Source organism: Chlorocebus sabaeus, chromosome 8 (assembly GCF_047675955.1).
Source record: "Chlorocebus sabaeus isolate Y175 chromosome 8, mChlSab1.0.hap1, whole genome shotgun sequence".
Taxonomy (NCBI): Eukaryota; Metazoa; Chordata; class Mammalia; order Primates; family Cercopithecidae; genus Chlorocebus; species Chlorocebus sabaeus.
In genome coordinates, this window is record NC_132911.1 from 37562987 (window position 1) to 37589138 (window position 26152).

The window sequence follows — 26152 nt, forward strand, 5'->3', positions numbered from 1 at the left end:
CAAAGGTGTAAAATGTTTAAGTTGTTATTAAGTCCAACTTAACAATCTTTGCTTTGTGTCCTATTTCACCCCGTTTTGCTTTTTCTGAACTTTTATTCATCCGTTATTCCCTCCTTTCATTGCTTCTGCTCACAAACTCACTCTTACACACTCAGCTCCCAAAGCCTCTGTTTTCCCAACAAGGGCATGGGGCATGATTTATTCTCAGGAATCCTCCCTCCATATCAGCCTTAGGGGAATCCTCCTTCTGCATATTGACAGAGATACAGGGAGGGGGTGGCCTGGAGTTAAGGGGCAGTGGGTAGCAGGGAGGGGAAGTGCCATCAACACCCTGCGTCTTTCCCAGGTTCCAAGAACAGGGCTCTGTGGAAGCATATCTGTGCATGCTTTCACAAGCTACTGTAGCTTCACCTGAGAAATGGACGGATCAGATCAGACCATCCAGCAAATGACTTCTATCATTTTTTTTAAGAGTCTCACTCTGTCATCCAGGCTGGAGTGCAGCAGTGGCAAGATCTCCGCTCACTGCAACCTCCACCTCCCAGGTTCAGGCAATTCTCCTGCCTCAGCCTCCTGTGTAGCTGGAATTACAGGTGCTCGCCACCACACCCGGCTAATTTTTATTTTTTATTTTTTTATTTTTAGTAGAGATGGGGTTTCACCATGTTGGGAGGCTGGTCTCGAACTCCTGACCTCAAGTTATCTGCCCACCTCGGCCTCCCAAAGTGCTGGGATTACAGGCGTGAGCCACCACGCCCAGCTGGGGCTTCTTAACCTGGGCTCTACGCCCCTCTGGAAATTGTATGCACAGTGATGGGTATAGTGAGTTTTTCTTGGGCAGAAGTTCATGGCCTTCACAGATCTTCAAAAGGATGTGCTAAGCAAGAAAGGCCCAAAGCAATCAATCTATAGGAGCCTTGCGGTCCCAAAAATGTCCAAGTCTTGTGGTAGCATTTCTCCCGCCCCGAGGGAGGACACAGCTTCTTACCCAGAGGGACCAGGCAGCATCGGCTTCCCATGGGTCCTTCAGGCTCTCAGAGCTCAGCCCAGGGAGCCGAGACAGGCCAGCTCCCAAGGGCACTCCTGGGGCCTGCCTTGGTCACCCCGAGGCTCCTCCCCAGGCGGGCTCGAGGCAAGGGAGAAGGCATGCCCACCCTCCGTGGAGGTGAAGGTGTCCTCTCTAAGGCCCCAGCATGGCTGGGCTGCAGGAAATCGAGGGCAGGAAGAGGGGCTGGGGCCTGGGCGCCGCCTTGCTCCCATCTGCAGAGCATCAGTGGGGCAGGCGGGTGGGGGCTTTCAAGGGGGGCCAAGGAGGAAATGAGAATAAACACAAGTGAGCGGGGAGGGAAGGGGGGCTGCGCCTAAGCCCCTTGGCAGCCCATGAAGGGAAGTGACACAATGAGGAATGTGTTTCCCTCTGCCCGTCCCCCACGTGGGGGTGGGAGGCTGAGCCCTGAGAATGGCCAGACCCCAACAGGGGCCAGAGGGCACATGCTGGGACAGCCCCAGAGTGGGGCCGGTGGTGAGGATGGGGTCTGGCGGCAAACGGTGGGGGCTGGGCCGGAGGGGCACCCCTGGCAGCCAGGATACTTATCCTGTATCCCTCTCCCTCGGCCAGGGGCCTAGGGTCAGTGTCCTGGCACAGTCCCTGCATGCGCCCCACTGGGGGGCACCTCCCAGCACACCCCAGCATGGAAGCCATCCCTCCTCTAGGGAACTGGCCCCTTCTGGTGGCCCCTTCCCTTCTTTCTCCAGGGACTTGGGGTCATGGAGGCCATCTGAGTCCTTCGAGTCCTTCCTGTGGAAAGGAGCTGAGGGTGAGGGCTCCCTTGGCCGTGGGAAGGGCTGTGCACGGTGTTTCTGTCCCTCGGTGCACAAACAGGCCCCCTGGTGGGACAGTATCTCCCCGTCTAGAACACCCATTTCCTCTCCTCCCAGCGGGTAGCCAGCTTGGTTAACCCCCTCCTGCCCAGTAATCCAGAGACATCGATGAGGCTGTGGTGGGCAGCGCCAAGAGCCCCCTCAGCCCCCACCCCTGACCCCCTCCTCCATCTGGGCTGAGGGGTGGCAGGGCCTGGGAGAGCAGGTGGGCCCCAGACATCTCTGTGGATCTCCTGTCTTCCCACCACAGACCTTCAGACAGGAGTCCCTCACCCTTGCCTGCTCCGGGGGTCCACCCAGCCTTGCCTGCTGCCTCACAATCTCCTGCCACTGGGTGGGAGCCAAGAGGCCACTGCCTCCATCTCAGACCCAGGACAGGGAGGCCGGCTGGGCTGTGAGCCTCGTGAGCTCTATGGGGCCTGAAGCCCGTCCTGGTTTAGCTCACGAAAGAGCCGGCTGGCCTTTGAGTAGGTGGGCAACTGGCCCCGCCCACCCTGCCTTCTAGGCACCTGTCCCTGGCTGTGCAGGGTGAGGGAGAAGGCCACTGAGCAGGCACCCACCTTGGTCTTCTGTGGTCCTGCCTGGCCCAAGAGCCCAGGGGGCTGCCCTGGCAGGTTTGGGGTTAGGGCAGGCAGGTCCCCTGTGGGTGGGTACTATCTCCTCAGCACTGTCCCTGCAGCCCCGGGGGCAGGTGACGAAGGGGGCAGAGAATTCTGCCATGGAATTTGAGCCACAGACTCAGGGCTGGAAGCCTGTGGACTCACCTGCAGCTCACTCCTCCAGGCCAGGCTTGGCCCCTGGGATCCCTGGGGGGTCAGAGCCCCCTTCTATCCTGTCTCTCAGCACTGCGGGCTCCTGCGGAGACCCATGGAGAAGACAAGACTGAGGACCTTGAACAAGCTGTCACCTCACTGGCTTCCTCATCTGAAGGAGGAGGCTGGACAGGACTTACACCCTTGACCTGTTTCCTCGCCTGTCAGACAGAGACAGGCACAGGGATAAAATAGACATAAAAAATACCCCCCTTGGCCGAGCGTGGTGGCTCACATCTGTAACCCCAGCACTTTGGGAGGCCGAGGCGGGAGGATCACTTGAGCCCAGGAGTTCAAGACCAGCCTGAGTAACATAGTGGAACCCTGTCTCTACAAAAAAAAAATGTTTTTTAATTAGCGGAGTGTGGTGGTGCACACCTGTGGTGCCAGTTGCTTGGGAGGCAGAGGTTGGAAGATGGCTTGGGCCCAGGAATTTGAGGTTACAATGGCCCATGATCACACCACTGCACTCCAGCCTGGATGACAGAGAGACCCTGCCTCAAAATCAAAACAAAACAAAACACTACCCTCCCATGTGCCCCCTCCCCTGCCCACAAAGGCCAGGCTCAAGAAGCTTCTCCCTTTGTATAGCAATTTACAAAAGACTATGACACCTATTTTCAAATGCTTCCCAGGGCAACCCCGGTGACCTGCAGGGCAGCCCGGAGGTGGGGCAGGGTGGGAAAGGAGGCCTCCTAACTCCCAATCCAGGGTGTTCTCCATGTAGTCCGAGGCCCTTCTGATCCCATCTCTTGGTTTCTTCGTCCTCCTTCCGTTCTGACCAGCCTCCCGAGTAGCTGGGACTACAGGTGTTGCCCAGGCTAGAGTGCAGTGGCGCAATCCTGGCTCCCTGCAGCCTCTGACTCCCAGATTCAAGCAATTCTCCTGCCTCAGCCTTCCGAGTAGCTGGGACTACAGGTGCGCACTGCCACACCCGGCTCATTTATTTTTTCTTCTTTTTTTTTTTTTTTTGTATTTTTAGTAGAGACAAAGTTTCACCATGTTGGCCAGGATGGCCTTGATCGGGAGTGGTTCTTTAATCCCACCTCCCACCCAGTGCTGAGGAGAGCAGAGGTTTAGCAGGAAGTCAAGTCCCTGAGAAACCCAGCAACAGCACCGCGGTGGCAGTGAGGACCCCTCCCGGGGAGGGGAGCAGGGCGGCCCCAGTGGGGAGAGGTGTGAGGGCTCTGCACTTGCCTGCTTGCCTCCGCAGGGACCTGAGGAACAACATCATCAGCACAGTGCAGCCGGGCGCCTTCCTGGGCCTGGGGGAACTGAAGCGCTTGTGAGTGGCATGCCCCTCCCGAGGGAGAAAGTCACCCCTCCTGCTCCATACCCACCCCCTTCCTCTCACCCACCCACACCTGCCCCTCCTTTCCACTCAGGTGCCTTGGCTGGGGTCCAAGGAGCCGCCATTTCCAGTCCAGCTGCGGCCCTGGCCCCAACCTCATCTCTTTTCTCATCCCGCCCCCCACACAAGCCCTGGCCCCACCCATGTGTTCCTCACAAGTGGACCCGCGTGCTGCCGCGTGGCCGACTCGCTGAGGTTGCCTGTGTCTCTCTAGAGATCTCTCCAACAACCGGATTGGCTGTCTCACCTCCGAGACCTTCCGGGGCCTACCCAGGCTTCTCCGACTGTAAGTGATGGGATGAGAAGTGGGGAGGGAGGAGAAGGAGGAAGCACATAGGAAGTAAAAGGTGGCCCCCAACCCTTCCACATCGCACCTGCTCCCCTCCGCCAGCCCATGGAGACCCTAAGACCCCATCTCAGTTGTCCCCTGTCTCCTGCAGAAACATATCTGGAAACATCTTCTCCAGTCTGCAACCTGGGGTCTTTGATGAGCTGCCAGCCCTTAAGGTTGTGTGAGTATCTCTTCCTAGCGCAAGGACCCAGACCCCTGTCCCTTCCTCTGCCCAGGAGGGATGTATAAGCATCGTGACCACCGTGACTGGCCTCACGAGTAGGCACAGCAGACAGTGCCTGAAATGCCCCCATGATCACCTTCCTGCGATGGTCCAGGGCAGAGACGGCGCACATAGACCCAAGATTGCCCCTCCTACCCCTCCAGCCTTGTCCCTCCCTGGAGCCCCAGGCCACTCATGAGCCCACGCCCCCTCTGCTCTGCTCTGTGACCCCTCTGCCTACCCTGCAGGGACTTGGGCACTGAGTTCCTGACCTGCGACTGCCGCCTGCGCTGGCTGCTGCCCTGGGCCCAGAATCGCTCCCTGCTGCTGTCGGAGCGCACACTCTGTGCTTACCCCAGTGCCCTGCATGCCCAGGCCCTGGGCAGCCTCCAGGAGGCCCAGCTCTGCTGCGGTGAGCAAGTTCCCCCCACTACACATCTACCAGGGACCCTGCCTCTCCACCAACCCAGGGCCCAGACACGAGCCTCCCCTCAGACCCACAGATTTTTACCTTTGTATTGCAGTTTGCAAAAGACCACAGCACTGAGTCCTGCTCTTGCATTGAGGGATACCTTATTTTTATGTATAAATCACCGTCTGAGATGTGCTGCCCAGCACAAAAAGGCTTTTCTGTGCTCTCTTTCATTACTGGTTTGCAACAGCTCTCCCACATAAAGAATCACATTTACTATCCCAGTGACCCTCCCCGTGAGGCGGGGCCGGTGTTATTCTCCCCACTCCGCCTATGACTGTGTGCTGGGCGTGTTCTCCAGGGCATCCCCTTTCCCTCAGTGTCTCGGGGTCAGTCTTCCATCAGCTTTTCTAAGCCCCCTTGGGGCTGCTTGTTCATGTTTTCATCTGGCCCCACCTCTTGGGGTAATGTGTACTGAGAAAGGAGTGTTCTTTGTCCAAAAACTGCCTGTCCCTCCCCTTCACCCTTATCCCTGGAGACTTTCTCTTGACCCCTTTTCCTTCTCAGCTGGAGCAGGCTGAAGGCCCCGCCCCGTCCCACCCCATCCTGCTGGACTCTCGCTCACACAGGCAGCCTCACACGCGTGGGCACTCGGGCCTCACACCTGGTGTCTCCTCCCACAGAGGGGGCGCTGGAGCTGCACACACACCATCTCATCCCGTCCCTACGCCAAGTGGTGTTCCAGGGGGATCGGCTGCCCTTCCAGTGCTCTGCCAGCTACCTGGGCAATGACACCCGCATCCGCTGGTACCACAACCGAGCCCCTGTGGAGGGTGACGAGCAGGCGGGCATCCTCCTGGCCGAGAGCCTCATCCACGACTGCACCTTCATCACCAGGTAGGAGCCACTCTGCCCCTCCTCAGGCCTCAGCATGGGGATGGGGGGGCCTGCTGTACCCCACAAAACAGCTGCGCCCAGATGTGCTCCTGGGAGAATGTGCATGTATATTTATGGAAAGCTTGGACTAAGTTATCAATGTTCTGGATAGAGGCTAGAAATAAATATCTGATAGAACAAAATGATGATACTTGATATCTCTTTAGTGCTCTTACACTGTATAGAGTGGCTCCCATCTGTGGCACCAGATTTAATCTCTACAGTAGAGATTAAATCTGTGAGAGATATTATCAGCTCCATGATAAGGAGGGGGAAATCGAAGCTCAAAAAAACAGTATCATAAGGCCAATCAGAATAAAAGGAGTGCATACTTGCATCCCTTGTTTCATCAAAGAAAAAAGGACCTGCAGCTGGTGTCGTAGGATGGTGCTGAGGGAGGGCGACGTGGCTGGGCCCAAGGATGACTCACGAGCCAGCTCCACCTGCCATCCGCAGTGAGCTGACACTGTCTCACATCGGCGTGTGGGCCTCAGGCGAGTGGGAGTGCACCGTGTCCACGGCCCAGGGCAACGCCAGCAAGAAGGTGGAGATTGTGGTGCTGGAGACCTCTGCCTCCTACTGCCCGGCCGAGCGTGTCGCGAACAACCGCGGGGACTTCAGGTTTGGCCTGCTCCACCCTGTAGAGGGCTGCCCAGCCCCCAACCCCACCCTTGCACCTGACATCACAGGTGGCCAGAGTTTCCCCATCCACTGTCTCCATTGGGTCCTAAAGATGGAGAAAAGACTTCCTTTTGTCATTCAGCCTGAAGCCTTGCTATCGAATAGATAGGCTTTATGTATAAACTTACATCTGAGGTGGGGCGCAGTGGCTCATGGCTGTAATCCCAGCACTTTGGGAGGCCAAGGCAGGCGGATCACCTGAGGTCAGGAAACCAGCCTGACCAACATGGCAAAACCCCGTCTCTACCAAAAAGTACAAAAATTAGCCAGACATGGTGGTGGGTGCCTGTAATCCCAACTACTCAGGAGCCTAAGGCAGAAGAATCCCTTGAACCTGGGAGGCAGAGGTTGCAGTGAGCTGAGATTGCACCATTGCACTCCAGCCTGGGCGACAAGAGCGAGACTCAATCTCAAAAACAAACAAACAAAATTACCATCTGAGATGTGCTGCACAAAAAGACTTTTTTTTTTTTTTTGAGACAGTCTCACACTGAAGTGCAATGGCATGATCTTGCTGCCTCAGCCTCCCCAGTAGCTGGGGTTTCAGGCCTGTGCCACCACGCCCAGCTAATTTTTGTATTTTCCGTAGAGATGGGGTTTCACTATATTGGCCAGGCTGGTCTCGAACTCCTGGCCTCAAGTGATCCACCTGCCTTGGCCTCCCGAAGTTCTGGGATTACAGGCTTGAGCCACTGTGACTTTTTTTTAGACAGGGTCTTGCTCTTTCATCCAGGCTCCGGTGCAATGGCACAATCGTACCTCACTGCAGTCTCGAATTCCTGGGCTCAAGTGATCCTCCCACCTCCGCCTCCTGAGGAGCTGGGACTACAGGCACAGCCACTATGCCTAGCTTATTGTGTTACTTTCTGTAGAGACAAGGTCTCACTTTGTTGCCCAGGCTGGTCTCAAACCCCTGGGCTCAAGCACTGTGCCTGGCCACAAAAAGGCTTTTATTTGCTTCCTTACATTCACAGTTTGCAAAAGCTCGTCCACAAAGAGTATCACCTTTTAAGATCCCAGTGACCCTCTCTGTTATGCAGGGAAGCTATTATTCTCCCCACAGTACAGCTGAGAACATTGACTCCGAGAAAGGATAAATGCCTTGCCTCAAGCCATAGCAAATAAGTGGCAGAACTTGAATTTAAACTCAGAACTCTAAAGTCCAGCCCCCTATCACCTGAGACAGCCCAGTCAGAACAAGGAGAGTGGAACTTGGGAACCCCTGGAAGGCTGATCTGAACCCCGCTCCTGGATCCCTCCCCAAGGCCCCCAGGAGTCCGGCCTCACAGTTCTAAAGACAGGAGAAGGGCTGTTGTTCTGAGAAGGCTGGTTCATCGGCAACTTCCTGCCTCTGCCCCCAGGTGGCCCCGAACTCTGGCTGGCATCACAGCCTACCAGTCCTGCCTGCAGTATCCCTTCACTTCAGTGCCCCTGGGTGGAGGTGCCCCGGGCACCCGAGCCTCCCGCCGGTGTGACCGTGCCGGCCGCTGGGAGCCTGGGGACTACTCCCACTGTCTCTACACCAACGACATCACCAGGGTGCTGTACACCTTCGTGCTGGTGAGGAGGGGCTGGGGCACCCCACCAGCTCTGCTTCGGGGGCTCAGGGAAGGGAGAAGCCAACCTAATGAGCAAGGGGAGCCTGGTCTCTGGGCCGCTGGGCTGTGCCTCTCGTCCCTGCCTGTGCAGAGCCAGGAGCCGGCTCCTCTCCTCTAGCCACCCTCTGCCGAGGGATTCAGACACAGAGGCCACAGTGGGGAAGGGCACAAGTCCTCTGTCCCTATCCGGACACCTCACGCCCCTTTACTCACCCACACCAAAAGCAGAGTCCCACTGTCCTTACACCAGGGGTGCTGGCAGTGGTGGCTTTGGGCAGTGATGGTCTCAGCCTCCTCGGCCCTCCTAGCTTGATGAGACCCAGCAAGTAGGCTGGACTCCTGTCCCCAGGCACTGAGCACTGGTACAGAGCAGAGGGTCCCCAGGGGCAGTTCAGAGGCAGAAGGAACAGGCGGGATGATCCTCTGTCTTCCCCCCATCTCCAGATGCCCATCAATGCTTCCAATGCGCTGACGCTGGCTCACCAGCTGCGCGTGTACACAGCCGAGGCTGCCAGCTTTTCAGACATGATGGATGTAGTCTATGTGGCTCAGATGATCCAGAAATTTTTGGGTTATGTCGACCAGATCAAAGAGGTGAGACTCGGCTGGACCTCAGGAGCTCGCAAAACGCCCCCATCCCTCATTTGCTCAAGCCTGTCTCTCACTCCAGCCCCTGGGTCCCAAGCCCCGCCCCTGCCCTCAGCGACTCCCCTGTCCCCCCAGCTGGTAGAGGTGATGGTGGACATGGCCAGCAACCTGATGCTGGTGGATGAGCACCTGCTGTGGCTGGCCCAGCGCGAGGACAAGGCCTGCAGCCGCATCGTGGGCGCCCTGGAGCGCATCGGGGGTGCCGCCCTCAGCCCTCATGCCCAGCACATCTCGGTGGTAATGGGGGTCAGCGTTGGGGGTGACCCTGGCATACAGAGGACAGAGGCACTCCCACTCAGGTGTGCACCTGCTGTGCCCCAGCTAGCAAGAGCAGCAGACGTGACAAAGTTCTGAGCCGCGGGGTTCACTTCCAAGTTGTCAGGGGCAGTGCTTAGGAGAGGTGGCCGGTGACCCTGGAGAAGTGATGCCAGACTCCGTGGTGGGGAACTGAGCCAAAGGGCCAGCCTGACAGGAATAAGCAAGAGGAAGGGTGAAAGGATTAGAAGGGGTGGGAGCAGGGCTTGGTAGCAGGGCAGACAGCACTCGGGATTGAGTGAAGAGTAATGGAAGTTCCCTGAGAGAAGGCGAGGGCTCCAATCGGATAACCACAGTAGAGCATCCTGTATATGCAAGATACTGTGCTAGGCCCTTGGGGCGATGCAAAGGGGCGAGACATGGAGCCTGCTCTACAACTGAGTCGGGCAACGGAACTGGCATAGTTAAGAGGTGAGCAAGAGGCTGGGTGCAGTGGCTCCACCTGTAATCCCAGCACTTTGGGAGGCCGAGGTGGGAGGATCTCCCGAGGCCAGGAGTTGGAGACCAGCCTGGGCAACAAAGAGAGACCTGGTCTCTATAAAAAATACAAAAATTACCCAGGAGTGTTGGCATGCACCTGTGGTCCCAGCTACTCCGGGGGCCAAGGTGGGAGGATCACTTAAGGCCTGGAGTTTGAGACTAGTCTGGGCAACATGGTGAAACCCTATCTCTAAAAGAAAAAATGTTTTTAATTAGATGGGCATGGTAGCATGCCTGTAGTCCCAGATACTCAGGAGGCTGAGGTGGCAGGATCGCTTCAGCCCAGGATTTGTAGGCTGCAGTGAGCTATGGTTGTGACACTGCACTCCATCCAGCCTGGGTGACACAGTAAGAACCCGTTCCTCTAAAAAAAAAAAAAAGAGAGAGAGAGAGAGAGAGAGAGGTGGCTTTGAAAAGACTGAGGATTGAAGGGGAGGACTACAGCCTGAGCAGGTCCATTGAGAGGGAATGTGCAGTCCCAAGCAGAAGGCCACCATCTCAAATGGTGGGATGACAAGGTCCCTGTCCCCAGAATGCGAGGAATGTGGCATTGGAGGCCTACCTCATCAAGCCGCACAGCTACGTGGGCCTGACCTGCACAGCCTTCCAGAGGAGGGAGGGAGGGGTGCCGGGCGCACAGCCAGGAAGCCCTGGCCAGAACCCCCGACCTGAGCCCGAGCCCCCAGCTGACCAGCAGCTCCGCTTCCGCTGCACCACCGGGAGGCCCAGTGTTTCTCTGTCGTCCTTCCACATCAAGGTGGGCGCTGGGGGAGGGTGGGGGTGGGAGACGGGAGGCACCCAGATGCAGGTACCTGGTGGGGGCAGTGAGAGGAGTGGGAGGAGGGGGCTGCAAGACATCAGTGCTCTAGTGGGTCCTGGTGTCTCTGAGGAGCTCCTATGTCCCCCCAGAACAGCGTGGCCCTGGCCTCCATCCAGCTGCCCCCGAGTCTGTTCTCATCCCTTCCGGCTGCCCTGGCTCCCCCGGTGCCTCCAGACTGCACCCTACAACTGCTCATCTTCCGAAATGGCCGCCTGTTCCGCAGCCACAGCAACGCCTCCCGCCCTGGAGCTGCTGGGCCTGGCAAGAGGCGTGGTGTGGCCACTCCCGTCATCTTTGCAGGAACCAGTAAGGGACTGAACTCCCCGCCCTGCCCAGGCTGCCTCTCGTGTGTCTGCCCTGTACCCCTTCATCCTGCCCTTCCCTGGCCCACAGCCCCCCAGTGCCCTAGTGGAACTGAGACAGGATGTTGCAGCCCTCACCTTTTCCCAACAGGGCAGAGGGCAGAGATACCCCATAAAGAAAGGGTTTGGAGGAGAAAAGTTCAGGAAGACATTGCCTTCTACATCCCAGATTTGTTCAATTTCAAGAGGGCTATGAGCACAGCCCCCTCCAACACACACACACACACACCCCACGGGCCCAATGCAGACAAGTAATGCTGAATGGGCACCTGCTAGAAACAGCGCTGTCGTTGGTGCTGGAAGGAATAAAAACATCTAGGCCATGGTCCCTGCTCCCAGAGGCCACCTAAGCAGTAGAGGGTGAAGTAACCTCCCAGGGCAGCCACAGGAGAGGTTCCAGGCGGCTGCTGCACAGGCAGCCCAGGTGAGCAACATTCTGAAAAGGCAACATGGCTCCAGCTGTCGTGGCGGAGGTGGGACTGACACAGATGGGCCTTGAGGGATGATCAGGAGTTCGAGAGACACCAAGGAAGGGCGGAAACCAGGGCAGAGGAATAACAACATGAGCAGACACTGAGTGTCTGACTCACCACCCAGCTGGGGGCCTGGCACCCAGAAAGCAGATAGATCACCTGCAGTCCCCCACTTATCGTTCCATCTTTCCCCCGGGACCAGCGACCTCCACACCTGCCTTCTTTCTGTCGGTGATTCCACTGTTGCTCTCACCATCCACGCTGACACCAGCCCATCTCTGGCCCCCGCACCTCCACCTTCAGTCCATCCCTCATGCCATCACCAGATTCACCTTCCGCAAACTGCACTTTGCACATCAGAGAGCCCCTTCCAAGTCCTGGGCCATTTCCCATCATCAAGACGTCTGCCTCCCTCCGTGAGCCCTCTAGGGTCCTAGCGATGCGGCTGTACCCCCTTTGCCCACCCAGAAGGCGCTGCCGCCCCACCCTGGGTTCCGTCCTGTTCCTAGTGCAGACTCTTGCTGTCAGGTCATGCATCCTCACTGAGGATCTGGTATGTGCCAGACTGTGCCTGAGCTGGGACACACCTGTGCACAGACAGTTATGGCTGTGTCCTTGAGGAACACACCCTTCAGCAGAGAGCACAGGCAGTGGACAAGTCATTGTAAGTGCAGCTCATTGTAAGTGAGCAGCTGCACGAAGTGTTTTGGAGGGCACAGGATGAGGGACTGCCCAACCTAGTTGGAGGCCAGGAAGGCCTTTCCCGAAAACCACTAAGACTTAAAGGACAAGTAAGGTGGCCTGAGGAAGGTGAAAGCCCTGTGTCCGCAGCTGCGTGGGCTGTGGGAGTGTGTGGGGAGAGGTGGGTAGGTGAGGGGTCCGTGGAGTCCAGGGCCTGCTCCGGGAGCCCCTCTCCCACTGGGAACGCCTCCTCCTAGTCCTCCCTCCATCCCGCCCGCGTCCCTCCTCCCTGTACCTGGCTTGTGTTCCCTCCATCTGCACTTCTGTGTTCTTGTCCCCGAGCCCCCAAGCCTGAGTCCTCACCATGAAGCATGACATCACTGCTCATCCAGCACTCAGGGCGGGCCACCACCCAGGGCTCACATTTTCCATCATCATTCGCACCCCTCCCCTTCCAGGGTCCCCCGTTAGACTGAGGCAGTCCTTGGCATCTCACCACATGCCCCCAGCCCAGCACTGTGCTCTGCCTGGCAGGTACCTAGTACACACCCTGCCACCGCTGCTGCTGCTGAGTCCCAGCTTAGCCCACCTCCCTGACACCCTGTGTGTGTCTGTGTGGACGTCCCTCTCCCCCTGTAGGTGGCTGTGGCGTGGGAAACCTGACAGAGCCAGTGGCCATTTCGCTGCGGCACTGGGCTGAGGGAGCCGAACCTGCGGCCGCTTGGTGGAGCCAGGAGGGGCCCGGGGGGGCCGAGGGCTGGACCTCAGAGGGCTGTCAGCTCCGCTCCAGCCAGCCCAACGTCAGTGCCCTGCACTGCCAGCACTTAGGCAACGTGGCCGTGCTCATGGTGGGTGTGCGGTGGGGTGAGAGGTAGAGGGGTGCAGGGACATGCACTGGGTGGAAAATAGGGGTGGGGGTACTCTGACCACCTGGAACCATGGAGAAATACAGAAAGGACAGCGCCCCTATTGGGCCCCATGACTGGCGGGATGTGGGGAAATGGCCCTTTGGCCTCTCCCACCTCTCCGTCTTTCAGGAGACAGGCAGGGAGGTCCGGCCTCTGATGGATCTGGAACTTCCTAGCCTGGCCTTCACATCCTGCACTTTCTGAGACTAGATTTTTTTTTTTTTTTTGAGACGGAGTCTGGCTTTGTCGCCAGGCTGGAGTGCAGTGGCATGATCTCAGCTCACTGCAACCTCCGCCTCCTAGGTCCAAGTGATTCTCCTGAGTCAGCCTCCCAAGTAGCTGGGATTACAGGCATGTGCCACCATGCCCGGCTAATTTTTTATATTTTTAGTAGAGACAGGGTTTCACCATGTTGGCCAGGCTGGTCTCAAACTCCTAACCTCAAATGATCCACCCCCCTCAGCCTCCCAAAGTGCTGGGATTACAGGCATGAGTCACCGTGCCCAGCCCAGACCAGATTCTTACAAAGTAGAAAAAAATAATCTGGGAACCCTTCTCCTTCCTGGTCACCCCTCCTTTGTGGCAAGTGCTACCACCACTCTCCAGTCCTGCAGGCCTGCTGCTGGTCACAGGCAGCACCTACTCCCTCTCTCCTATCTCTGGTCTTTCAGGCTGGGGGTGTGAAGAGGCCCCAGCAAGGCAGGACCAGAGGCAGGGAAGGGGCAGCAGTAGCTGGCTCCATGGGGCTGGCTTCCTAATAGTGGAAAGCCTGAAACTTTTCTCCCTGCCCAGATGAACTAAGCACCAAAGTGCAGGACCAAGGCTGAAGGGGCCTGGGTAGAGGAAAGCTAGCCTGGGGGCCTAGTGAGGTGTCCATGTTCCTCATGTCTTCTTTCCTGCCCTTTCCCAGGAGCTGAGCGCCTTTCCCAGGGAGGTGGGGGGTGCGGGGGCAGGGCTGCACCCTGTGGTATACCCCTGCACAGCCCTGCTACTGCTCTGCCTCTTCGCCACCATCATCACCTACATCCTCAACCACAGGTGGGCGCTCCTGCAGGAGGGAGGGTGTGGTGGGCAGGCACGGAAGGGGCCCCCACCCTGCCCACTCCCCATCCTGTGCTCTGGTATATACTTTCCATTCCAGCTTTGCAATAGGGGGAGGGACTCCGAGGCAGGTGTAGGAAACCTCCCAGCACGGGTGCAGGGTGGGCTCACTGAGTACTTGGCAGGGGTTTTTTCCCCAGGTAGGTCCGCATGACTTTCTCAGCCTCTCACCCATTTGAATGTTCTGGGGTTGGAATCACTTTGAGGGGTTAAGGACTCCCTGCCCTGTGGCCTCTGTCACATTCCCACCCATGCACACACGCAGATATGTGCCTGCCCCCCCGTGGCTCTCCCAACGGCCTGGAGACCCCATGGGCCTGACCTTGGGTTGAACGGTCATTAATTCGAGACTGTTTCCGGGCAGCTCCATCCGTGTGTCCCGGAAGGGCTGGCACATGCTGCTGAACCTGTGCTTCCACATGGCCATGACCTCTGCCGTCTTTGCGGGGGGCATCACACTCACCAATTACCAGATGGTCTGCCAGGCGGTAAGCAGGAAAAGGGGCTTGGGGGGTGGTGCTTCAAGATGAGTGCTGGCACCTAGGCATAGAGTGGGGAGATACACTGGAAGAAAATGGCTGGTGCTTATAGGCCACAGCTCCATGGCTTCCTCTGTGGCAGCCTTGGAAGGCAGGGATGGTGGGGCATGGAGAGTGAGAGTAGGGGTAAGAACCAGATCAGAGAGAATGGGGAGATGGGCTTCAAAGTGGAAATGGGGACCTGCAGTGATAGGGAGGTGGGGGATCAGCCAGATAGCCATATCAGGGTCATGGGAAGTCCTGCAGTGGGAGAGAACCCTGGGGTGGAGGCAGAGGGTGGCAGCAGGGATGGAAGCTTGGCGAGTGTAGGGGGAGTGGGCTGGGTAAAGTAAAAAAGCTGGGGAACGGAGGCTGGAAGCCTGGGAGGACACCAGCAGGGCTGAGGCTCTGGGAGGGTCCAGTCGTAGCCCCCAGGTCCCCAGCCTCCGTGCCTTGACCCTGCAGGTGGGCATCACCCTGCACTACTCCTCCCTGTCCACGCTGCTCTGGATGGGGGTGAAGGCACGAGTGTTCCACAAGGAGCTCACCTGGAGGGCACCCCCTCCACAAGAAGGGGACCCCGCCCTGCCTGCTCCCAGTCCTATGCTCCGGTACATATTTTGAATTCCAGCTTTGCAATTGGGGAGGGACTCCAAGGCAGGCGTAGGAAACCTCCCAGGGTGGGTGAAGGGTGAGTTCAAGGTCCCTGGGAGATCACTCTCCAAAGACAGGAGAGGCTAGGCCCTAGACTCAGCAGGTCACACAAGACCATGCAGTAGGGGACATCCTGCGGGCTTCTGAGGCATGACAAAGCCAGGGAAGGAGATGACTCCAGATGTCATAGCAAGGATCCTGGGAACCTGAGTGGCACCTCTAACTTCTGCACTGTTTAGGGTGAGAGAGCAATTCTGACCTTTGCCCCTTAGAACAGTCATGGCCAAGTCCAAGTAGTCCCTGCAGGGACCTTGCATCCCTGGCAAAAAATTCTGAGAATTTAAAGGGGAAAAACGATGGGACAGAGACACCAAGGAAAGGGCTCTGAACACCCGGTTCTTCCCTTCCCTTTCCCCACCTGTGGGACCCCCAATCCCTCATTCCCTCCAGGTTCTATTTGATAGCTGGAGGGATTCCACTCATTATCTGTGGCATCACGGCTGCAGTCAACATCCACAACTACCGGGACCACAGCCCCTAGTGAGCACCCCTCCCTCCTGCCCCAAGCCCACCTACCTAACACCGGATGCCTTCCACTCCACTGGCAGGGCCACCTGCCAGGTCCACCCAACCATAACCCAACCCAAGCCCATGCATGCTGACCAAGCCATCCTTGTCTCTGCACTCACCATATCCTGTCTCCCCCACCACCCTGGCCCCCAGCCCCATCCCGGCCATGCCCTCTGGCCTCATCACTGCTTCTGTGTCTCCTGCAGCTGCTGGCTGGTGTGGCGTCCAAGCCTTGGCGCCTTCTACATCCCGGTGGCTTTGATTCTGCTCATCACCTGGATCTATTTCCTGTGCGCAGGGCTGCGCTTACGGGGTCCTCTGGCACAGAGGCCGAAGGGGGGCAACAGCAGGGCCTCCTTGGAGGCAGGGGAGGAGCTTAGGGGTTCTACCAGGCTCAGGGGCAGCGGCCCCCTCCTGAGTGACTCAGGTTCCCTTCTTGCTACTGGGAGCGCGCGAGTGGGGACGCCCGGGCCCCCGGAGGATGGTGACAGCCTCTATTCTCCGGGAGTCCAGCTAGGGGCGCTGGTGACCACGCACTTCCTGTACTTGGCCATGTGGGCCTGCGGGGCTCTGGCCGTGTCCCAGCGCTGGCTGCCCCGGGTGGTGTGCAGCTGCTTGTACGGAGCAGCAGCCTCCGCTCTGGGCCTCTTCGTCTTCACCCACCACTGTGCCAGGAGGAGGGACGTGAGAGCCTCGTGGCGCGCCTGCTGCCCCCCTGCCTCTCCCTCGGCCCCCCACGCCCTGCCCCGGGCCCTGCCCGCCGCCGCAGAGGACGGTTCCCCGGTGTTCGGGGAGGGGCCCCCCTCCCTCAAGTCCTCCCCAAGCGGCAGCAGCGGCCACCCGCTGGCTCTGGGCCCCTGCAAGCTTACCAACCTGCAGCTGGCCCAGAGTCAGGTGTGCGAGGCGGGGGCGGCGGCCCGCGGGGAAGAAGAGCCGGAGGCCGCGGGCCACCGGGGAAGCCTCGGCCCCCGCCACCCCAACAACGTGCACCACGGGCGTCGGGCGCACAAGGGCCGGGCCAAGGGGCACCGCGCCGGGGAGGCCGGCGGCAAGAACCGGCTCAAGGCCCTGCGCGGGGGGCGCGGCCGGGGCGCCCGAGCTGCTGTCCAGCGAGAGCGGCAGCCTGCACAACAGCCCCACCGACAGCTACCTGGGCAGCAGCCGCAACAGCCCGGGCGCCGGCCTGCAGCTGGAAGGCGAACCCATGCTCACGCCGTCCGAGGGCAGCGACACCAGCGCTGCGCCGCTTTCTGAGGCTGGCCGGCCAGGCCAGCGCCGCAGCGCCAGCCGCGACAGTCTTAAGGGCGGCGGCGCGCTGGAGAAGGAGAGCAAGCGCCGCTCGTACCCGCTCAACGCTGCCAGCCTGAACGGCGTCCCCAAGGGGGGCAAGTACGACGACGTCACCATGATGGGCGCGGAGGTGGCCAGCAGCGGCTGCATGAAGACCGGACTCTGGAAAAGCGAGACCACCGTCTAGGGTGGGTCGGACGACGCGGTAAACGGGCTGGCCACGCGGCTCCTTCCCCCACTCCTCAGGGCCCTCAAAGGCGTCTGCATAGTAGCAGGTTGGAGGTAGAGGAGCCAATGGCTGGAGGAAGCCCATAGGCAGATGTTCCCCCACTTGCCTAGAGGGCATCCCTCTGGGGTAGCGACAATCCCAGAAACATGCCTAATACATTTCCGTCCAGCCCGGGGCAGTCTGGACTGTCCGTGCCCTCCCAGGAAGACAGAAGGCCTCCGTCTGTGTGAAAGGGCACAGCACAGCCCAGGTGGACCCTCCCCAAGTACTCCCACCCCCGCCTACTGTCCATGTGGCCTCATTGGGGGCCATCAGCCTCACCAGCAAAGCAGAGATGAGAGCGTGGGAACTGTGTCCTTTCCTCCCTGCCCTCTACTGATTTCAGCCCAGCCCCTGCCTAGATCCTAAGTCCCTTTTCCTCCGGGGTTTGGCTGGCACGACAGCCAGCCCAGCACATGAGGCAGGTGATATGAAGTCACAAGGTGCTGCTTTTCAGATCAACTATGCAAGAGGGGAGGGCGGGGCCATGTGAAAGGCAGCTCTAGACATCAACCAGTCCTGGGGGAGGGGAGTGGGAACTGGGCACAACTAGGAACAAACTCACCATTCCCACAGGAGTGGTACTTAAACCAGACAGCAGGGTTCAGAGGTGGCACACCAGGACAAAGCCAAGGCCCTGCACCTCAACAGCTGACTGCCAGGTGCCTGTGGGTGAACTGAGGGGAGTAGAGGGAGTGGGCAGGTGGAACTGGGGCAGAATCTAGTCATGCCCTAAAGCTAGTCCTGTAAACAGTGGCGCCCCCATAAAGATGCAGGTGGTGTTTGGAGAAGCAGTTACTTTTCAGTTACAAGACCCATCTCCCCAGTCTCAGCCTTACAACACCAAGAGACTAAGGAAGAGCGCTTCCTTGCCTCCATGAGGCCAGATGGAAGAACCATCCCAATCATTTGATCTCCAGCTCCATAGTAGAGAGAAACCTACAAAATGTCAAACCAGCTTCCTGACTCCCAGGAGCCCAAGCCAAGCCCAGAGGCAGTGGCTGGGGTCCCTGCAGATCATGAGGGGCCTATGCCTTTACTACTCTTAAACACCGGCACCCATCTTTTCCCCAACCTAAAACCAATCACCAGCATTTCACTACAGGACCAAATGGAAACAGAGGGAACCCTGGGTCTTGGGAAGAGCAACAGGAAACCAAGGTCTGACCTAGGTTCCCTCCCAGTCTTCACATCACCCTGGCCTGATCACCAAGGTGACAGAGGACACAGGGAAGGGGAAAACCCACACACACTCCTTGGGATGGGTCCTGTTATTTATGCTTGCTGCACAGACATATTAGAAGAAGAAGAAAAAAAAAAGCTTTGTATTATTCTTCCACATATGCTGGCTGCTGTTTACACACCCTGCCAATGCCTTAGCACTGGAGAGCTTTTTGCAATACGCTGGGAAAAGGGGAGGGAGGGAATGAAAGTGCCAAAGAAAACATGTTTTTAAGAGCTCGGGTTTTATACAATAGAATGTTTTCTAGCAGATGCCTCTTGTTTTAATATATTAAAATTTTGCAAAGCCCTTTGAGCTACTGCCTTAGTCTACCCACTGTCCTTTTGTTATGAGGTAGAGGATCTCATGACACCACACACACAAACCCACCAGTGCCTGTGAATGGACGTAGGGCCAGGAATTCCCCAGTTCCCACTCCTCTGAAGGCTGATACTGCAGGGAATGCCAACTGCTCCACAAGCAGAGGGACACTCCCTCAGGCCTGCAGGAGGAGCAGCAGCAGTGCGTCCAATTCAAACCGGCAGCAGAGAGCCTGACATTTTCCCATCCATCCATGAGGAAAGCCATCTCACAGAACATGGACACAGGCAACTTGCTCTCCCACACCAAGGGATGGGAGTCTCTCCTACCTACAGTCATCCCTGCACTCCTGACTTTACTCCAGGAACCAGGGTCCAACGAATGGCAGAGCCCATCTTGGTTCCTTCAAACAAGAAAGGCAATACCTAGGGACTTGTGTACACTTCCGTCCTTGGTTATGACAGGACTGTTATCAAGCTGTCAGAACAGGATGAAGTGCTCCCAATGGATATCCATCAGGGAGGGTTAGGGACACTCGTGGCAGCCTGTCTAGCAGCCTGGGCTCTCTGAAAGTCCCTAACTTCCTGAGGGGTACGCAAATACTGTTCTATTTCACTATCAGAAATGTTCTCATCTCCAGTGACGGTGGAGACAGGGGGTGCAGGGCAGATCCGCTTTGGGGGCTTCAACATGCAGGGTGGCAGGAGAAGGGCAGGACTGGCTGGCCGCTTCCCCTGGGGCAAACCTAAGGAATTATTTCCCACCTCCCCTTCTCTCTGCCCCTGTCCCCACGCCGGTGGCTCCTGCCCTCGGGTCTCCACTTCTGCTGTCCCATCCCGAAAGGCCAAGCGGACCAGCGAGTGGCGGTGCTGGAGAAGGTCACCGATGTGCTTCACCACAGACCGTTTGTCAAGTCTCAGAACTCGTAACCAGGCCAGCTGCTCAGCCATCCGCAGCAGCACAGCCAGAAGCTCCTGCAGGCGGGAGGACGCGGGGTAGGGCAGGTCCACATTTGCCAATTTACAAAATCGGGCAAGGGAACATGAAAGCCGATCTGCAGGCTGCAGCGACTGCCAAGCCAGGAAAGTCGCAGCAGTGATGACAGGCAAGGGATGCCGCCCAGTCACCAGCCACGTCTCGTTTGCCAGCTCCACCAACTGCAATGTTCGAGACAGCATCTTCTCTTTGTCTTCCACGTATTTGGCTGGCACAGAAGGTGACGCCTGGAACAGTTTGAAGCTGAAACAACCAAAATGAGGGTTGGATCTTAATGATACAGGGGCTGCTCTCCCACGGTGAGGAAAGGCAGCCCACTCAAGATGGGGAAGCTATTCTGCCCTCAGGAATACTCAAGCTCACTGGGCAGCAAGTTAATAAAGGCCGTGAGAGAAAAGAGGGCGTCTTCCGCTTTGTTAGGGCAAGGCGGAGGGATGCAGGAGAGCACAAACATTTATTGGGCGCCTCCCAGTCGCCATTATTCTGAGTGCTTTACAACGTTCTCATTTAATCTACGAGGATGCACACCATTTTATGTGCATGTATAGTTGAAAACCTTTCCCATAGTCATCCAGCCAAGCAGTAACCAAGCTTCAGATACAAGGCTATTTGACACCAACAGCCTCTGCTTTTAACATTGTTTATCAGAAAAAAGAAAAGAACATAGCTACTTCAAACAAGAAAAGAGCCAGGCACAGTGCTCGTGCCTGTAATATCTGCATTTTTGGAGGATCAGGTGGGCAGATCGCTTGAGCCCAGGAATTCCAGGCTGCAGTGAGCTATGATGGCACCACCGCACTCCAGGCTGGGTGACAGAATGAGACTCTGTCTTTAAAAAAACTAGAAAAGGCTTAGCTTCTAAGCCCAGTTCTGTCATTAACTAATATCCTTTCAGCTTCCTCTGCTGATGATCCTGCTCAGACGGAGCTGGGCATTCAGCCACAAAGGCCGTGGCACAGCACGACTCTAGGAACTGCCACGCACAGAGCACATAACATGAGTGGCGCAACTCAACAGCCCTGTGCCAAGGCTCAGACCTATTTTCCCCACGTCATTAGGTTGCTGTGAGGGCAAAGGGGTTTGACAATTATAGCATTCTTTGGCAGGGTGCAGTGGCTCACACTTGTAATCCCAGCACTTTGGGAGGCTGAGATGGGTGGATCGCTTGAGCCTAGGAGTTCAAGACCAGCCTGGGCAACATGGCAAAACTCCATCTCTACTAAAAACAAAAAATTAGCCAGGCACGGTGGCACGCACCTGTATAGTCCCAGCTACTTGGGAGGCTGAGGCACAAAAATCACTTGAACCCGGGAGGTGGAGGTTGCAGTGAGCCAAAATCATGACACTACACTCCAGCCTGGGCAACACAGCAAGATTTGGTCTCAAAAAAAAAAAAAAAGATAAAAAGGAAGAAAATTAAAGCATTATAAAAATGTAAAACAATATTAACCTTATTAGTACAAGTATAAACTAAAGATCTTTCTCCCACATCCTTTTACATGGGCTTTGGTCAAAAAGAGATGGCCAAGGCCGGGTGCGTGGCTCACGCCTGTAATTCCAGCACTTTGGGAAGCCAAGGTGGGCGGATCACCTGAGGTCAGGAATTTGAGATCAGCCTGGCCAACATGGTGAAACCCTGTCTCTACTAAAAATGGAAAAAAAAAAAAAAAAAAAAGAAAAGAAAAATTAGCCGGGCATGGTGGCAGGCACCTGTAATCCCAGCTACTCTGGAGGCTGAGGCAGGAGAACAGCTTGAACCCAGGAGGTGGAGGTTGCAGTGAGCTGAGATCACACCACTGCACTCCAGCCTGGGTGACAAGAGCGAGACTCCGTTTCAAGAAAAAAAAAAAAAAAAAGAGATGGCCAAAGGTCAAAGGATTCAGGTCTAAGGACCCATCCCATCCCATCCTACTGTCACCCACCAGGAAGGTACCTGCTGCAATAGGTCTTCACCAGTTCTGCCAAGCACAGAGATGGCACATCCAGTCCCAGGAGCTTTACTATCTGCATGTAAATGCTAGAAAACACATCCAAATCTGCATACAACAGCGTGCAGATGGCTCCCATTGTTAGCGGCCAGTTATGCTGTCGGCAGGTGATTAAGACACAGCACCCAACCAACACCTCCTTCTTTTGCAGCCTGGCCGCTCGGATGCCAGAGTGCCGGTATGCCTGTTGGTAGTAGGCAACCGCGGTGTCCTCAAATGTTGGTGGCAACTGCAGGACTCGACAAAGGTCTCTCACCCGGCGGAGACCTAGGAAAAACCCACAGCAAGAGTTAGAGGAGTCAAAGGAGCTATCGTGCACCTCCTAGAAGATTCTGCTAGGACTCATTTAGAGCTGCTAAACTTGCCTCAGATATCAGACGCACAAATTATGTACCTTTCTGGATAGACAGGAGTGACATTTGGTACAGTCATTCTAAAGACACAAAAACATCTGTGTAAAGAAGTCACATTTCAGCCCACTAGTTTTTGCAGGCTGATTTGATTCAGGGCCAAGCCAGTTTTATCCAGGCTCTTAAAGGCTACCTCAAACATACATCTGATCAAACCCAAACCTTATACTGAATTGCTGCCTCTCTCAGAACCATCCCTGTTTTATTTTATTTCATTTTATTTCATTTATTTTATTTTCTGAGACAGAGTCTGGCTCAGTTGCCCAGGCTGGAGTGCAGTGGCGCCATCTTGGCTCACTGAAACCTTCTCCTTTTGGGTTCAAGCGATTCTCCTGCCTCAGCCTCCCGAGTAGCTGGGATAACAGGTGTGCACCACCAGGCCCAACTAATTTTTGTATTTTTAGTAGAGATGGGGTTTCACCATGTTGGCCAGGCTGGTCTTGAACTCCTGACCCCAAGCGATCTGCCTGTCTCAGCCTCCCAAAGTCTGGGATTACAGGTGTCAGCCACCATCCCCATTTTAAATTCCTAATTACCATTCTCTTCTACTCTACCTCACACCAGCAATGCTGAAAATAGGAAAAGTGAAAAGCTGGACTAGGCCACCAGGATAGTTTTCTTTTTTTAATTATTATTTTTTTGAGACAGAGTGTCACTCTGTCACCCAGGCTACAGTGCAGTGGCACAATCTCAGCTCACTGCAACCTCTACCTCCCAGGTCCAAGTGATTCTCCTGCCTCAGCCTCCCAAGTAGCTGGGACTACAGGTACGAGCCACCATGCCGAGCTAATTTTTGCATTTTTAGTAGAGATGGGGTTTCGCTATGTTTGCCAGGCTGGTCTCGAACTCCTGACCCCAGGTGATCCACCTGCCTTGGCCTCCCAAAGTGCTGAGATTACAGGCGTGAGCCACAGCACCCAGCCTAGGATAGTTTTCTTTAAAGCCACTGTGTTGTAAAAGGTCAATTCTCACCTTGTTGCTGGCTGCGACTAACTTGTTCATTTTCCCCTGTGCTTCGGGAATATGTTACCTCTGTAAAATAATAAACAACAAATAGTGTGCTTAGCCTTTATACATCAGACCCCTGCCCTCCCACCACACAAAACCAGGACATAGAATTCAAATCATTGAGCATCTGCTGCTGCACAGTTAAAGGCCCCATCTGATTTTCTATCTACAAGCGGTTCCGAATACACAGAGACTGGGAAAGGTGAGGACTGCACTAAAGCAGCTCCAAGTGTTCCAAATTTCCAGTCATCCTTCCAGTACATTCCATACAGGCAATTTTTCTACTAGCAGATTTTTTGTTGTTGTTGTTTGTTTAAGGAGTTTCTCTCTATAGCCCAGGCTGGAGTGCAGTCGTGCAATCATAGCTCACAGCAGCCTTCAATTCTCAGGCTCAAGTAGGCCTCCTAACTCAGACTCCTGGGTAGCTGGGATTACACGTGTATGCCACCACACCTGGCTAATTTTTAATTTTTTTTTTTTAGGCAAGTATCTCGTTACCTTGCCGAGGCTGGTCTTGAACTCCTGGGCTCAAGCATTCCTCTCGGCTCTGCCTCCCAAAGCGCTGGGATTACAGGCTTAAGCCACTCCACCCAGACAATGGCTGCAGATTTTGGGGGCTGCCATGGTCAGAAACTTGGAAAGCAGAGAAAAGTAATGTTTTTCCAGTTTGTGCTTAAAACTATTTCAGGGTAGTAATACATGCTATAATCATACCGGCAATCCTTCCACAATGACCAGACATGGCAAGATGAGTGGAACTTTCTGTGTCACTTACTCAACATTTATTACCCGCACCATCTATGCCCTACACTAAGTACTGGGAAAACACAGATAAATGGCAGCCCCCATCTCCTTCGGCTCCCTCGCTCACTTTAGGTCATTTTCTCTCATATTAGGAGTGCGCGTTACAGTTAGGAGTATGCGGGGGGAGCGGGGAGACAAAAGGAATCTGATGTTAATCCCTCCACCGTCCCAGGCTGTCCCCAGGGCCACAAGTACCTCGGAGATTGCCCTCGTCGCTGAAGGTAGTGGTGAGGACCCCCTCGGTGACCACGCAGCCGCAGTCGGAGCACACCAGCTGGCTCTGCGAATAGTGTGAGTCTTCCACCAGCTCCGTGGAGCCGCAGTCAGGGCAGCGGCCTCTGCCTGGCATCTCACAACCGGCCCCAAAGCCGCGGAAGCCTTCGGAGACGCCCGCGTCTGCAACAGCAACCGTGCGGCAGCAAGAAGTAGGAGGGGACCCTTCAGAGGGTTGCACCTACGTCTTCCGGCCAGCGCCACGGCGGGATAGGCGGTTCCCTCCGCGGGAAGGCTGAGCGCCACTTCCGGTCCGTTCTACACGGGCTCGGGTAGAAACGTGAGCTAGGAGAGGAGGTTCCTGGTCTGAACTGTAGCTCTCTGGTTTCCCTGCTCTGTGTAGTTAGTTTTTGGGACCCAGACTGGGGCTTGAATTTGGGTGAGTTTCTGCCTACATGGACACGTATAATAGACAGGAGATTGTTGTCACCCCGAACAACCCTCCTTTTAAAGTCCTAAGGGAATCGCAAGTTGGTAATGAATGTTTAATTTGGCCATAGAAGAAAGTATATATATATATATATATATATATATATATTTTTTTTTTTTTTTTTTTTTTTTGAGACGGAGTCTCGCTCTGTCGCCCAGGCTGGAGTGCAGTGGCGCAATCTCAGCTCACTGCAAGCTCCGCCTCCCGGGTTCACGCCATTCTCCTGCCTCAGCCTCCCGAGTAGCTGGGACTACAGGCGCCCGCCACTGCGCCCGGCTAATTTTTTGTATTTTTAGTAGAGACGGGGTTTCACCATGGTCTCGATCTCCTGACCTTGTGATCCGCCCGCCTCGGCCTCCCAAAGTGCTGGGATTACAGGCGTGAGCCACCGCGCCCGGCAGAAAGTATATTTTTTAAAGGGAGAGTAGTGGAGAGAGAGCGAGAGCAGGAAACTGTGTTCTGCTTTCCAGAGCTGCTTCCTAAAGCAGGTACCTTCCTCTCTTTACCTCCTGTTTTTCTCAACTGTAAAATGAGGAAGTTGAAATAAAATCCAGAGTGGCAAACCCAAATGCTTTTGGAGGCCAGGCAGGAATATCTAAAGGAGTTTGGAGTGAACGAATGTGGAGTGATGGAGCTTTTGGCAACCTGGAGGAGTGCAAGCACGCAGATTCAGATGTTTTTTTAAAAAAAAACCTTGAGCTAGCCGGGCGTGGTGGCTCACGCCTGTAATCCCAGCACTTTGGGAGGCCGAGGCAGGTGGATCACCTGAGCTCGGGAGTTTGAGACCGGCCTGGGGAACATGGTGAAATCCTGTCTCTACTGAAAATACACAAAAATTAGCTGGGCGTGGTGGTGCACGTCTCTAATCCCAGCTACTCGGGAGGCCGACGCAGGAGAATCGCTTGAACCCAGGAGGCGCACGTTGCAGTGAGCTGAGATCGCGCCACTGCACTCCAGCCTGGGTGGCAGAGCGAGACTCCGTCTCAAACAAAACAAAACATACCTTTATGAACTGCCAGTCCTTTCTTTTCCACACCCAGTTTTTACGCGTGATATCCAAACCTAAAGACACCATCCCCTCCCTAAGAGACTGCTTTCTCAGAGTGTGAGAATCACTACTCCTTTTCAAAGACATCCCATCCATTACCATGGGGCTTGATCACATTGGAGGGCCAAGGGACACAATAATACCCAAGGGTCCTTTCCTTCAATTAGAATTACTTTAGTATCATAACAGAAGGGGGCTTCAGGACATTAATAATGGTGGGCTTTGGCAGTCCAAGCCCCCCACCCTTTTCTAGACCTCCCCACTAGCGTGAGATATAGGATGAGAGTTTATTTCTGGCTGTCTGACAGTTAAATATTAAGATACATTTGCACATGTGCA

At 55.9% G+C, this 26152-nt stretch overlaps 2 protein-coding genes across 2 annotated transcripts in view; one reads left to right on the plus strand and one right to left on the minus strand.

Moving 5' to 3' along the window:
• Positions 1–17818, plus strand: part of ADGRA2 (adhesion G protein-coupled receptor A2) — a 44924-nt gene extending 27106 nt beyond the window's left edge. Inside the window, 18 exon segments of the mRNA XM_007962174.3 lie at positions 3907–3978; positions 4259–4330; positions 4485–4556; positions 4847–5010; positions 5694–5907; positions 6403–6567; positions 7989–8187; positions 8670–8819; positions 8949–9110; positions 10201–10425; positions 10578–10794; positions 12644–12852; positions 13823–13950; positions 14378–14501; positions 14997–15142; positions 15636–15725; positions 15962–16829; positions 16831–17818. Of these exon segments, the coding sequence (XP_007960365.3) occupies positions 3907–3978; positions 4259–4330; positions 4485–4556; positions 4847–5010; positions 5694–5907; positions 6403–6567; positions 7989–8187; positions 8670–8819; positions 8949–9110; positions 10201–10425; positions 10578–10794; positions 12644–12852; positions 13823–13950; positions 14378–14501; positions 14997–15142; positions 15636–15725; positions 15962–16829; positions 16831–17232 (3679 nt within the window). The 3' untranslated portion in view covers positions 17233–17818.
• A 942-nt stretch (positions 17819–18760) lies between these two features.
• Positions 18761–24527, minus strand: BRF2 (BRF2 general transcription factor IIIB subunit). Its single transcript, XM_007962173.3, has 4 exons — positions 24258–24527; positions 23223–23282; positions 21786–22107; positions 18761–20095 (listed from the first exon to the last, which is right to left on the minus strand). Exons 1-4 carry the CDS (start codon positions 24409–24411, stop codon positions 19372–19374), a joined length of 1260 nt encoding a protein of 419 aa, XP_007960364.3. The 5' UTR covers positions 24412–24527; the 3' UTR covers positions 18761–19371.
• Between the last annotated feature and the right edge of the window lie 1625 nt (positions 24528–26152).